We start from the raw sequence: 14254 nt of genomic DNA, 5'->3' as shown, positions 1-14254 counted from the left end.
CAGTACGCCGTTTTAGCCCGGATCTTGATAATATTAAACTGACTGCACGAACCAGCGTAACACGGCAGGCGCCAGGATCGGACGCCAAAACGCGTTATTGCGCATTGTGCCGACGCGGATGCTGGAGGTGAACGTGCCACTCATCCCCACCAAGGAGAGCCACCTCCAAGCACAGGGAGGACAGGAGAGCTCTCAGGGCTGTCCTTGCAGGTGGGCACCTGTTCAGGACACAGAGGCTGGGCTGAAATCCCTGCATTTCAGCGGCTGCCGTGTTGCGAAGCAGGAAGGGCGCCGTGCCCCGGGCTCTACCTCCCGGCTGGCGGTGCAGCTCTAATTGGCAGGGATTGTGCTTTCTGGTAGAGAAAGAGAAGGTTGCATTAGTCTTGATTTTAAACCAAGCGGTACACGTGTCCAATCTGTGAGAGACCAATAGAGCATTTTTTTTTAATGTTCCCTTTTTTTGTGTGACAGAAAATTGAAATCTGTAATGAAACTATCGTTCCCCTTTTTTAAATGCACTGGTCTTCAGCAATTTTAAACTCCGAGGTCTGAAAAATTCATTACTGCTAACTTCCATCAAGGGTGTTCCTGAAACCAAAATTACTTAATCAACTCAATTTAGCTTCTTGTGTAGACCTAATTCAGAAAAACTTTATCTTCTTGAATTGTTATTGCAATTAATTTCCCCCCCTTCTTTTTCTGCAGCAGACGACATTTCAGTAATTAGATATTTTATAAAAATGAGTTATTCATTCAGGGTAGCTTCACTTTTATATTTGATTAATCATATTACCACTGAGGTCTGGGGTTTGTCTCCAAGGAAAGTTTAATGACCTCATTTTAATCCTTCTTTTAACCACCAGGCAGGTATCAATGAAGAGAAATAAAATTACGTTCTTTCTTCTTTTTTTTGCAATCTCAAGATTACATTTGATGTTTTTTCTGTGTGACTGACCCATTTACAAAGAACGATCTAGCTGATTCCAATTAGATACAGGACAGAATCAGGCTAAACAGAGCCTTGAACTACGCCTTAATAACTAATGCTCAGTGTAATGGAGAGGAACCAGAGCTGTTTCACCAAATGGCAGTTGGTTTAAAACATTGTAGATGATTAATTTGGTGATAATTTGAAAATGAATGTACTGAAAGGAAATAAACAAAACATAAGCCACTGTAAATTTAGGTTTTGATTAATGGGGTCTATTAGTAAGAGACTTCTATCAAGTAGACCACTTGTTTTTTTAATAAATGTATACACACACGCACAAGCAATGGAGTAATTCATATAACCACAACTTATTTCAGAGCAGTCATTTGTATTTTTTTGATGGCTGCTTGCATTATATCAGTGTCTCTCTCTGCTTTGTATCTATCTATATAGGTATCTAACTTTGCATATATGTATATGTACATCTTTGTATCTACCTATCCATCCTGTGGTCCTGACTAGAACACCGAATAGTCTTGGAGGTATTTATTTCATCCTTTCCACCATATACTACACTGGTCTAAAGACTGAATAGAAAGAAGAGCTGATGCTCTTTTCATTAAGACATGGAGAATTATTTTTTTCTCATAAACTGATAAATGATTTTTATTTAGATGAAGGGGGTGATAAAATAAAGTGCAAAAGTCGAGTATCTACAAGAGAGTATGAACCATGTCTTGCTTTCCATAAGATTGCATTGAAAGGGCCTCCAGAGATGCTTTGCTAGGAAGAGCCCCACTGCTCACAAATGACATTAGTTAACAAGTAGGGCACGTGGGCACCACCAAAACCTCTAACCTTGGCTCCTGATGGCCTTGAACCCGCAGATGGTTTATTATTTCCAGCAGTTGGGGTTTGCACATGTCCATAAATCTGCGCAGGAGTGAGGCCGGGAGGTGTTGCGAAGACAAGCTAATTGGTTTCCTGAACTATTCAAAGGGGCAGTGCTAAGCCGTAAAACCTGCGCCCGGCATCAGGGCTCTCACTCACTCCTCATCAGACTCCAAACCATGGAGGCTTCACATGTCCGAGGCTTCGCTGGTGGATTTAGCATTTAGGTAGAGATCCAGATTCAGCTGTGCCCTTCCTCTCCCACACAGGCCAGTTTGATTCCAAAGACAGATCAAGATGTAAAATAATTTCCATCAAGAGGTAAATAACATGCTAACGAAGGCTAAACTGCTTGCCTGCAGCAGCAAAGCCACCCGGCATTGGCGTGGAGAGTCCTAGGCAAGGCTGAGACAAGAAGGGAAGAAAACACATTTTTTGCATTTGTGCTCTCTCCATTTATTACTGCTACTACTTGACCTGACATCCTTATTCTAATTCATTGCTTATGACAGAGGTTTTCATCAGGACCTGCAATATAATGAAAGGTGGAAAGCCCATTTCAATTTATAAACAATGAATCCTTATTTAGGAAAACTAAACTGATTTGCAGTCTTTAGACTTCACCGACTATATATTTAATTGGAATGCACACAGAATTAGGTAGATGCTCATTTACCCAAACACTACTGGGCGTATTGGATTCACTTGAATATAATAATTTATCTATGTTAGAAGGTGACAGCTCTATAATAGTCCAAGCTTTACTGTGCAGTTTGGTTCAGCTTCATTTTGACTGGAAAATGAGCAAGAGAGCACAATCACCTGGGATTTTCCACAAAGGCACAATTGATTTCTAACATTAAATCCTGTCTGCAGGACTGTACAGGACTCCTGAGTGTGTTTTTAGTGGTAGAACAATGCAGTCCCGTAAATTTTCTCACTCTGGCTTTCCCCTTGCCAGCTCTGACCTGCGCTGGCCACCTTGATTTCTGGCTCTTGTGACAACTGCCTCTAAGAACTATGCCATGGGTGTTTCGATGATTTTAAAACACTATGGAGTCCAGGCTAATAGATATTCAAATATTATTGCAGACTTTTTGAACGGCCAGGTAAAACGATGGGGACAGTGCTCTGTGAATGGGTGAAGGGGCTATTTCACAACTACGTATGTGGCTTTAGCCTACGCGCTGGGAAATCAGGTGCACAGTGCCCAAGATTTAAGCCCTTGGCCTCTTCCAGCTCTGGACACATGCCCAGACTCCGAAAGGTAGTAAGCCAATGGTTTTTCTTAGATCAGCTGGGTTAAGAGCTCTTTTGGGAATAGTCCTTGATAGGCATCCTGGTCTGTGGGAATTTTTCTGTCTGTGGGAAGCCATTAAAGTCCTGTTCCTGGTGGATTCTCCCTTCACTGCCTAAGATCAATTTGTAAAACATTAGCGTGCATGTAAAAGGGATTTCTCATAACGCTCACATGTTCTGGATGCTTCTTGATACATCTGGCTGTAAAGGTGCTTAGGAAACCCCAAACCACTAGCGAGCTTGCTTGGTTTCTGGTTTTGGTTTCCTATGACTATTAAAGACCGTCTCACAAAATGAGGCCTATTTACATTTTTGCATCGTAACCGTTTCAGAGTCACTATTCGTCAGTCTGAATGAAAAGCCGAGGGTTTTTCCTGACATTTGCTATTTCTGAACTCACTGGTAAAAACACAGCTCAGCAGGATTCGACTCAGGCAGTTAGAGGCCAGGTGAAGCATTCACCCAAATCCTTGCTACTTGCAAAAAAGTCACCATATTTTCACAGCTCAAGCGAGTAATTTCTGCAACGTTGGAAAGTGTTGCTCTTTCACTGGCTGATGCACAGCTGTCTCTTGTCCTCAAATACTGTTAGCTTGAGAACAAAAACAGAGCAAGGAATAAAAGTTTGGCTTACGCTTGCTTGCTTTTACAGCGTTTCGACAAGTTTGCAGAGCAAGTAGACTAAAGGAACTGTAGGCTGTGGCTAGGAAAAAGGCAAATATGAACCCCCCCAACGTTAGTTCTCTTGTTCAAGGCACCGGCAATCTCATCTGGATAACTAAGTACAAATCCGGTCAAAAGAAAGAAATTTGAGCAGAGACTGCTGCCCAGCGGGTTTACTAAGATGACTAAGGGAATGGCAACCTGTGATAGAAGAAGTGGTTGGAGCAGCTCAGCTCGTTTATCTTCACAAAATGGTGTGCACTGGTGTATCAGGGTGGAACTGGGAAAGAAAATGGGAGGGAAGCATCAAAATGGGAGAAGGCAGAACTAGGTATGGAAAAGGACACTGTTCGCACACCAGAGACGCCCTGAGAGCCGGTTCCACATGCAGGTTTCAAAGCACTTTTTGGAACGGCCTCATCAGCGTTATGCACAGCACACTGAGGAGCCCCAATAGCCAAACAGACAAAGGTCGGAAATTTTTGGCAGCACAGTGCCCCAAACAAAAGCCATTTTACCCTGGGGGCTGTGCCCAGGTCATTGCGCTGAGGAAGCCCCGAGCCCCCTCTCCACGCCGCAGACTGCCATTCCCGACTGCTTCAGCCGGCTGAGAGCCCCGTGCCCAACACAGCGCCTCGGAGCAGCCTGCTGCAACTCGGAGCTGCCAGTGTTAATTAAATAGCTCCGTTAAAAACTGGTGAGAACTGCTTTGCCTGATGAATTCGCAACAAGTGCTTGCTCCTCCAGCAAACACCCCAGCCCACTTTGCAACTAGAGCGGCCTCAACGAGCAATATGTCTTCTCCTAGAATAAGAGCATCTAGCTATGCTTAGGTTATTCTGCAGCAGCGGTTTTGCTCGGAGTTCACGGCCAGCCCTTTGCCAGATGCCCCTTCCCAAGGAAGCAAGATGAAACACCTCCCGGGCATTGAGAGCTGGGAAGGGAACCTGAGCCAGCTCCCTCCCCTGCACACCCAGGCTGGAGAGTCCAGTCTAAACCTTTGGAGCTGCTCCGAACAGGAGTCAGGGCCGTGATCAGCAGAGAGGCAGCACAGCAGCAAAGGGAAACGGTCCTCGAGCTGTCTCTTTAAAATATGCTCCACTGGATTCAGCCTCGGAAGAGGAGATTCTCAAAGTAGTGCCAAAGGGCAAATTTTAAAGTAGCTTTAAATAAGACCTCCTAAGGCTCAGGAGCTTAAATAACTTGAATAGCCCAGTTTTCTTTTTTTTTCTTTTCTTTCATTTTTTTTAAAGGAAAGGTTGCTTGCCAGGCAGGTTTTCCCAAGAACCCACAAGCTCAACTAATCATGAGCACTTCAGTCCTGTGAAATAATATTTCCCTTGCATGGGCTACTATAAAAACAAGTTCTGCACAGTAGGCAAATTTAAAATAACTTTTAATTAACATTTAAGACACAGAAGTCTGATCATGCAAATTCATCTGCGTCTCCTCTCTGTGCCTGATTGTTCCTGATTGAATACGATAAAAATAGACTGTATATGAGTCAAGTGTAGGCATGGATTTCTTTTACTTCTCCTCCCCTCTGATTATGCATTTCCTTAGATAAAGTGGAAACCCTTGGATGGCTATTAACAGTATCATGGGTCAGACTGGAAAGGGCATCCTGCTTGAGAGGAGTTAAAGATTGCACTGGAATTAAAAGTAGCTCTTCAGCGAGCAAAGAAGTGCCTCCACCTTGCATAAAGTCCCATCTGAGACTACCCAGCATTGTTCTGTCTCAGCTGACTTCTAATCTCTGAAACACTGATATTAATTTTGGTGTGCTCCTCTCTATCTGAGGTGAGCATCTGGACAGAGGCTYAGCTGCAGATCTATATTAATATGGAAAAACTGCAACTCATCTGTGCACAGCAGATAAACATTCGAAGGAAGGCAGAGGAATTTTCACATAATTAAGAAATGTCGGAGGACATGACCCTGTTAGGAGTAACAGGGACTTTGGATAACTGAGGGCACCCTGATGTACTGATTCCAGTATCTTGTAACAATCTTCAAGCCAGCTTCCTAGTAAAACTTGCTATAAGACCTTTGTAAAATAGTCCAGTTAAAACTCCATGTTTTTATACAAGCTCATGGGGGTTGCTCAGTCCCTTAGTTAGTCAGGAGAGTATTCCCTGGGTCACGGTCCCCCACTAAATCATCAAAATTGCCTAAAATAGCTGTCTGCGATGTTGACAGTGTTTCACAGGCTGCTCCACTCTTCTGGTATAGATGGGCTTGTTTCCCACTAGGATGCAGTATCTCATGGGACATCTCCCCACTGTTGGCTGCTCTCTGATGCTTCCCAGCACCATCAGATAGCGGGGCAGATGGAGGACACATCCCCAGCACGAAAACCAGAGCTGGGAGGCCTGGAGAAGGTCACCACATCCTTCTCATGCCCCAGAACTGGTGAGTTTGATGCAGATAATCCCAACCTGATCATGGCTCTCCATGAATGGAGACTGTGCAGTGCTTGGACTTAAAGCTGATGGCTGACTTTAGCTGAAAATTCTGCTTCCTCTAGAGACTGCAACTTTTTTTTATATAATTTCAGAACCCTTTGTATGAGAAGGCAGAGCTTCTTCTTCCCCTGTTGTTGTACAGGATCCTTCCTTGGGCTTTCAAGTGATGTACTAAAGAATATGAAAAACATATCGATCCACTTTCATGTTAGCAAACAATCATTTCTGAGTTTTATCGGAGTACCTTCAGTTGGTACATTTAAGAATCTTCTATGTGCTTTTATTGCTCCTTTTTCATTTCTCATCTAGCACTAAATTTTTATCACAGCACATCTGATATTTCAGATGCCCGTTAACCAAAATATCTCCACAGGTCATCCAGTCCCCTTGATGGGCAATTTTGGCACTCATCCGCCTGCGTGTGAGCTTCTATTTGGTCCATGCATGCTGTCTCATCAGCCTCATGAATGGACGGGGCACCTGATTACAGAGACGATCCGACATTATTGTCCATCCCAGTGGCTGTTTTTCCTCTCCTGTCCAGTTGTTAAGTTTTACACAGTAACATTAATTCCTGCTGCTCAGTACATGAGCTGTGACATCAGCATGGTGCAGTGTCCTCCTGAGCTACTTATGTCCAGAATCTATTAAGTCTAAAACCACCCTGGTTGAATGACAGGTAATTTAGGCACACTATAGGGTATGCCTCTGTATGTTCCTGTGCTTGAATATAGTTCCTTTCATCTGGCAACTTTCCAAGAGCAAGCCACTATTTCAGTTATTCAGCCTGCTTTGTTTTTACAACAGCATTTCAATACAGAAGTATTTTAAATAGCAATATACTGCATCCCTCCAACAGCCCCTAGTCTTAAAAGAGATCCTTTGCTTTCTTACCTTGCTTTCTTACCCTCCAAGGAACTGTGGATTTCCTGGAAAGATTTTTTTGCTATTTTCTAAAGGTGTTAAAATGTAGACCAGACTATTTGGGGACATCAAGGAGATTCAGTTTAGTTTTAAAGAGACTGATTAGCCTGATGCTGTTCTCTATGCCAGTCACAGGAAAAACTATATTATACATTCATACTCACGTAAAATTGCATCCTGGCTATACCTAGGAGTATATCAAAGATATTTGTTTCCATAGAACCAGAAAATAATACTGGAAAATGTCCTTGGGTTTCAAATCTTTGAAGTCCCGCATGCTACTATATAAAGCCCTTTGGCCCTTGCAAAAATCCTTCTTCAGTGATAGAAATTAGAGAAATAATGGAAAACATCAACCCTGCTTAGAGGAAGAGAAGCATTTTCTGATCCATTTAACATGATTCTGTGGGTAATTGTCTTGGTCGGTTTTATTCCTTCCAGGTCTAACACATGCCAAGATATTAAACACTCAGAATTCACCTGAAAGTCAATTTGCATGATCTCACCTTCCATCAGATTCAGCTTTGGAAAATGTTTGTGAAAGATTTAAAAATATACCACCACCAGACACGCGTCACAACCCCCAGAAGGCCCTGAGGGGACCGTGTGCCTAACCCCAACGTGGCTAATGCTACTACCTCAAACCTCTTCTCTCCCAGCTCCATTTGGAGACAAGGACCAGGCAACTTGGGTCACCCTGAAGAACCTGTGCTTAAATGACACGGCCACTAGATGTCATTACTTTTTCACTCACATGAAGGCTAAAGAAGCATTTACCTGGCAGAATAAGGCCCCCCCAAAATACGGGGCACATATATGGACTGCTGTGGTAGAACGTGCCATGGCTTGGGAGATGGACGACCGTATTAGACCAGCCACTACAAAATTTTCAAGACAGAGGGTTACCCTGCGCTGGCAGGAGAAGGGATCATATGGACCAAGACTCATATCAGATTTTTATGGCTCTCCAGAACTACATGTCTCATACTTTAGGAGATGTTTAACGACAACTTGAGAATGTAAAGCTCAGTGCATGCACTGTGGCAGATACAAAGCAGGTGTGCTGTTGTGAAATACAAGCTGAACCCTCCGGAAGAGCAACACAGACAGCGTGCACCGAGGCCCAGATCTGAAAACTCGTTAGGTGCCCAATTTTCTCTGATTCGGGAGGAATTTAGTGCCTCCCTTTTTTTGAGGATCTAGATCCAAGGTGCTGGCACTGCTCAGGAGCCAGCGTGTCCTGAGACAGAGCCGTGGGCCCTGATGGCATCGGGAAGGACCCAGACCCCGCAGTGGGCACGGGGCTGATCTGACCCACAGGGGCACAAGTTGCGCTTTCAATGATTTCCTTGAGTTCTGTTGAATATTCTTGTATTGGAAGGGTATAATCAAGTGGAAATCTGACACTACAAGAAAAAATATCTGTATATCTTATAAGATGGAATGAAAATTCAGAATAACATAAGTAATAACATATTTCTGAAAGGATATTCAGTGACATGAACATAATGCAATTTGACTTTCTGTATTTTTAGAGGTTTGGTATCAGTTTTAAATACATCATTTCCCTTTCCTTGTTAACCTTTATATAAATATGGACTGTGGATACACAATGATTTATCATTTATCAGCATATAGATCCCTATACTCTTTTGTGGTTTCTAAAACTACTATTCTCATTTAGGATGCTCTACCTCTATGGATTATGATGGCTGCAAAGAAACAGACCACTTCATTTCACCTTCTATCTTTTCACTATCATCTTAATCAGCTCAAGAGTTTGTCATTTGCAATCTCTTTATTTTTTTCCCCTTCTTCCCCAATGATAAAGACTAGGAGCACATAAGAATGGGAGAGAGAAATATTGCACTCATATAAGAAAGATCTTAAACTGATTAAAAACAGATGTAGTGAAGTATGCCTACACATTTACTGCTGGTGCACAGAAATTCATCTGTTATAGTTATCAGTGAAATATAAATTTTACCGGATAACCGTTACCATTTAGAGTATTTACTGCTTCTTTGAAATTGTATCCAAGCTACTAACCCCCCCAAATCTCTTACTGCTTAGGATTCCACTCATAAGTAATAATAACTCTGATATGTCTACAGCCAATTGCTGTGAAACAACTGTATCCTCTTTGGTGCAATCAGACACAGTCTGTTAGCCACATTATTTTAGCTCCTTTAGTACCTCAGTAAAATTGGTCGCCAAATAGTTTTGCTAGTTCATGAATCATCTTTCTTTTTCTTTTTCCCTTTTTTCTCTGAAAGTCCTTATTCCACAGTTATCTGTCAAGTTCCTGCTGCCTGCCAAACCGGCAAAGACAGATGACTGATATAAACACCCGTGCACTGCAAACACCTTGTGTGTCCGTGCGCCGCTGTGCTGATGTATCGAGACTTACAGTGCTGCTAGTGAATTCAGGCGGGTTGTCATTCACGTCCGTCACCGTAATGATTGCAGTTGCCGTGTTTGAGAGACCATAGTTAAGATTTCCTTCCATATCTGTGGCTTGAATGATGACTATATACTGCTGAACTTTCTGGAAAAAAAAAAAGAAGAGAAACAAAAATGCATCCTGTAAAAAAAGCTTTGGTTTATTTCCCTTTATACAAGTGCAATCTTAAGGCAGACTAAGAAGTTATTTGGATTCAAAATGTTAACGGCAAAGACAGATAAATTTTTTTTATCATACTTTTGAAGGCATTTTTGCATAGACTGGTGGTATCACCTGTTTTATAAGAAAGAAAAATCTTATGGGCAAAAATCTTTGGTTGAAGCAGACTTTCTGGCTAACTTTTAAGCATTTTTAGCAACATTAGTTTCTGTCTTCTGAAAACTGGTAAAAATCTGGCTAATTTGTTTTCACTGAAAACATCACCAAAAGCATTACATCCAAATATTGCTAGCAACATTGCCTAGCAGTCTTCCAGCTAGCTCTGCTCATGCAGCTTGATGCCCACAAAGCATTTTGATATTTATAATACTCCCCATGTTTCAGTCCTGGTAAATAAGAAGCAAAGTAAGTCCAGTATGAAAAAGAATTTCAATATAACAGACAAAAGTTCAACTGAACTACTTTAAATTCCTGAATGTCCCAAACAACTTGGCTATCAAAGAAAAGTCTTACAGAGCAAGCCAAAATATCAGACATTAAAGTTCTTATAAAAGACACTTATGCTGTATGTCAATGAAGCTAGAAAACAAATTTGAATAAAATAACACATAGGAGAGAGCAACATCTCAGCTTGCATGTGTGTAAATCTCCCTGGGATGCTTCTTTACTTATGAATATCTGCCCGCACTGAGAAAAACCTCCTAATCTACAAAACTGGCCTCAACCATAAATTTTCATCTGGATCTGCAGAATTTACTCTTGATGTCTGCACGTATCATGCTAATAGTATACAAAGCACTACAAGCAGGTGGGAAAGCACAGCTCCTGTCCTGAAACACGTGCAGCCAAAGTGATGTGCAAAGAACCAAGGAGGGATCCAGTCAAAAACAGTCCGATTTAGGGCAAAGAAGAGCTGGAGAAGGAAGGGGAGGGCGGTGCGGGGGTTGCTTGGGAGGCACCAGGCGCAATCCTGGGAGCGACCTGGGATGCAGGCCAGTGTCAGGGATGCGGAAATAGGAGGCAGAAATGTCATGCAGGAAAAGCTTTGTAAAAAGCCCGGCAGAGGGGGTTAAATGGGAGGAAAGACTTTGGCGGAGCCGCCGGCTCGCTACCTTGCATCCTGCTTTTGGCATCCCGTTCAGATACTGGGGAACGGGCTGCTCTTTTCTTTTTCTGCTGTTACATGCAGCTCCTTTGACATTTCAAAATGTGAGAATTAGGTCAATTAGGTCTCTTTGCCCCTATATAAATATTCTTATAGTGCTGTGAGTAGTTTAATTCTCTCTGAGTTGCTGGAATAACACAGAGACCTGAATTTTAGCTTTATCTTGATTCCAGGACTTTTAACTGACAGATATTAACCTGCTAAATGACATGGCATCACACATAAGGATCCATCAGCGCCTTGCAGCTGGAATATATTATGGCAATGAACTTCCATTATGTCTCCTGTAACCTTGTATAGTAAAACATGAGAGAGAAAACTATCGTTATCCCGTTTTTATCATACAAAAAGATACTATCCATTACTTTATTTGTAAAGCACGCGGAAATTGTAAGGCTGATGTGTCCTTACTAATGAATGTAACCTCTATCTTGTATTTAGCTTTTTCTTCTTGCTCTCTTACAGGGGATTTAGGAGAGCAATATAAGTGTTTCCAAATGGCCCAAATGCTTGTGAGCTGAATTAGGTTTAAATCATAGAAGGAGGAAAGAGATGTAAAACACAGTGGCAGTCAGGTTCCACATAAATTAGAAACACGGTTTGGAAGCCCGCCTTAGAGACTGCTTTTCAAAAGCGCACGTCAGCGGCGAAGCCACCTCTAATGCTCCTCACCGCGGTGAGACGGAGCCGCGTAAATCACAGCGTCGCCCGGTTGGCGGTATAGCTGTCGCCTGTCACTGTCAAAGCTTCCGGGCTTCAGCAGCTACCGCGGGGAAAGAAAAAGATCTTCCTTCCTTTCCCTCAAAGAAGCGGGCGATGAAACGTCCTCCCTCGGCAGGGGGGTTTCTTTCTTAACAACTTCGCCGTTCGCCGTTTCACCTCGTCGGCAAACTGACCTCTTTCTAGTCGCCGGGCTCGGAGGTTGCCACGTGCAGGTGGAGCCGCGGGCACGAGCCGGGACCGTCGGAGACGCTCGCTGCTCCCGTCTCGCCGCCCGGCCCGCGGCGAGGGCACGGCAAAGGCAGCTCCGCCGCGGTGTCAAAAGCAATTCGGGAACGCGTGGCACCGTTCCGCAAACTTTAATCTGAACTCCGAGAACTGGCTGCAGACCTTGGAGAAGGTCACGCTCAGTCTATACGGTACTTATTCATACTGGGATCTCGCCTGCCAAACTCCCACTGACATCAGCTCTTTTTTAGTTTGCTTCATTCAGTTCTCAGGCTGCGCTTCCACTGGAAAATGAATCACTTTGGAGAAGAGGAGGGGAAGCACTAGAAAGTCTCCTTTAAAAGTTAATTTCACTATTTTGCTGCATAAACAAATACGGTGTTATATATATTCTGACTCTATATGCATGCATGCGCATGTGTGGGTATGCAAAGACCCTGTCGTACTAATCTCATACGTACAGTGAAGTTTGTTTATTTAACAAAATGCCTTTCTCTGAGCATCTTAGCCCAGTGTTAACCAAATACCCCAAACAAAGTCAGAATTTACAAGAGAATTTTAAATTCTCTTAAATTTAAAAGAGAGACTATTGCAATCAGATAATACAAAGCCAAAAATGAAAATGTCCCAAAATCAGATATGTACAAATGACATCAGCCGCAAAAAGCTTGTTCATAAGAATGGGAAGAGAGGGTACATGTAAGAGAGAGCGCAGAGAGTCCAAGCCTCCTGAGAAAGTGTGAGGGACGTATCCAAGCAGGATCTTTCCTGGAACGGACGCGTTTCTGCGATGGGCACCACATCTCAGGATAGCAGCGCCAGCCAGAGCAACCAGGGACACAGTGAGAGCTGAACTGCTGGCATAACCTCAGGGAAATCGCTAGAGTTGCACTGATTTCCATCAGCTGAAGATATATCTATTGCATTTAGAGCAAATAGTAAAATCTGAAATGGAGAATCTGCATTAACTTGGCTGGAATGTAAAGTTGTATAAAACACAAAAACACCTAAAAGGAAGTAGATGGAGATTTGTCGAGCCATTATGGCCCTCAGTTGGCATCCACGTCCAATTTCAACTGAATGCCTACAGTTTGCCCATGTAAGAGTGGCACTGCTATGTATCTTGTTTTGGTTTGTATCTAATTCAGTCTTCACTGAGATTGGGCCCAACAGATACAAAATTACTGATTTTTTTTTTGTTTTTCTCTAGCTAACCTTTTTGCTTTTGTGCATTAAGCTGATTTTATTGAACTATTCAATCAACTTCAATTTCAACATGTCCCTCCAATTTGTCACAACATCTCCGGGGCATCTTAGTTTGTTATCCTACTATTATTACTATCATTACGACTATTAAAAAAAAAAAAAAAAGCAGCCTCATGCCTTCAAGCATATGAGACATTTTCTTGATGGGGTTTTCATCATGCGGAATAATTCTCATATTCTCCTTTTTTACAAAAGTGACATTTTAAATAGCATAGGGCAAAAACTACAGCATGGAATAAAAAATGGGCCAAACTAGAGAAATGAAATGGTTACTATATGTTTGCTCTGATGATAATGCTGTGGAGGACGGTTGGGCTTGGCTGGTTTAGTCTAGCACGATGAAGGCTCATAGCAGATATGATTGCTGCCTATAAATACAGCAGGAGGATAAACACTAGCAAGGCAAAAGAGCAGTTTGAACTAAAGGACAATGTTGACACAAGAACAAATGGGTATAAACTGGCCATGAATAAATTTAGGCTGGAAATTAGTAGGTCTTTCACCGCTAAAGCTGCAAGGTGCCGGAGCAACTATCTAATGCAGGGTCTGGGGAGCAAAATATTCAAAAGAATAAATTAAATTAGGGATAAAATCTTTTTGGTCTAGGTAGAAATTACGTTAAATTGGGCTAAAGCAGATAGCAGATCTCTCTTTACGTACAAACAATTTTTGAGGAAGGACAAAAATAAAACCCCTTTCAATTCAAACATCACAGTATGTTTGTATAAAAACAGTGTAAGACTTAACACAGATCAGTAACACTGAGCCAGCAAGTTATATAGTCACAAAGAAAGCACTAGGCGCCGCAAACAAAATTAGTTATTGCAGGAAGCTCTCCCCATCAAGACAGAGGCTGCCATGGAAGACCCCCTTCCAAATGCCCCACTGAGCTGCACAAACTCCTGCTGAGAGGTTATAAACAAAAGTAGATCGCATTCAGAAAGAGGGTCTAAAAGAGCAAGATAGCTTTTAAATCAAATTGTAGTAATGAGGTGCTGTGATCCCGATTTTCAAATGTGCATGCATAATATTTTTAGGAATACGACTATTCCTGGTTTACACATGCAATTATTATAAAT

At 42.4% G+C, this 14254-nt stretch overlaps 1 protein-coding gene across 1 annotated transcript in view; it reads right to left on the bottom strand.

Annotated features, from left to right (window-relative positions):
* Positions 1-14254, bottom strand: part of CDH4 (cadherin 4) — a 467250-nt gene that overhangs the window by 36560 nt on the left and 416436 nt on the right. The window contains exon 8 of the mRNA XM_026088351.1: positions 9584-9721. Within this exon, the coding sequence (XP_025944136.1) occupies positions 9584-9721 (138 nt within the window). The remainder of the gene's footprint in view (positions 1-9583; positions 9722-14254) is intronic.

Source organism: Apteryx rowi, unplaced genomic scaffold (assembly GCF_003343035.1).
Source record: "Apteryx rowi isolate R43461 unplaced genomic scaffold, aptRow1 scaffold_0, whole genome shotgun sequence".
NCBI classification, from domain to species: domain Eukaryota; kingdom Metazoa; phylum Chordata; class Aves; order Apterygiformes; family Apterygidae; genus Apteryx; species Apteryx rowi.
The sequence above is the reverse complement of the archived record's forward strand: the minus strand, read 5'-3'. Positions and strand labels throughout refer to the sequence as shown.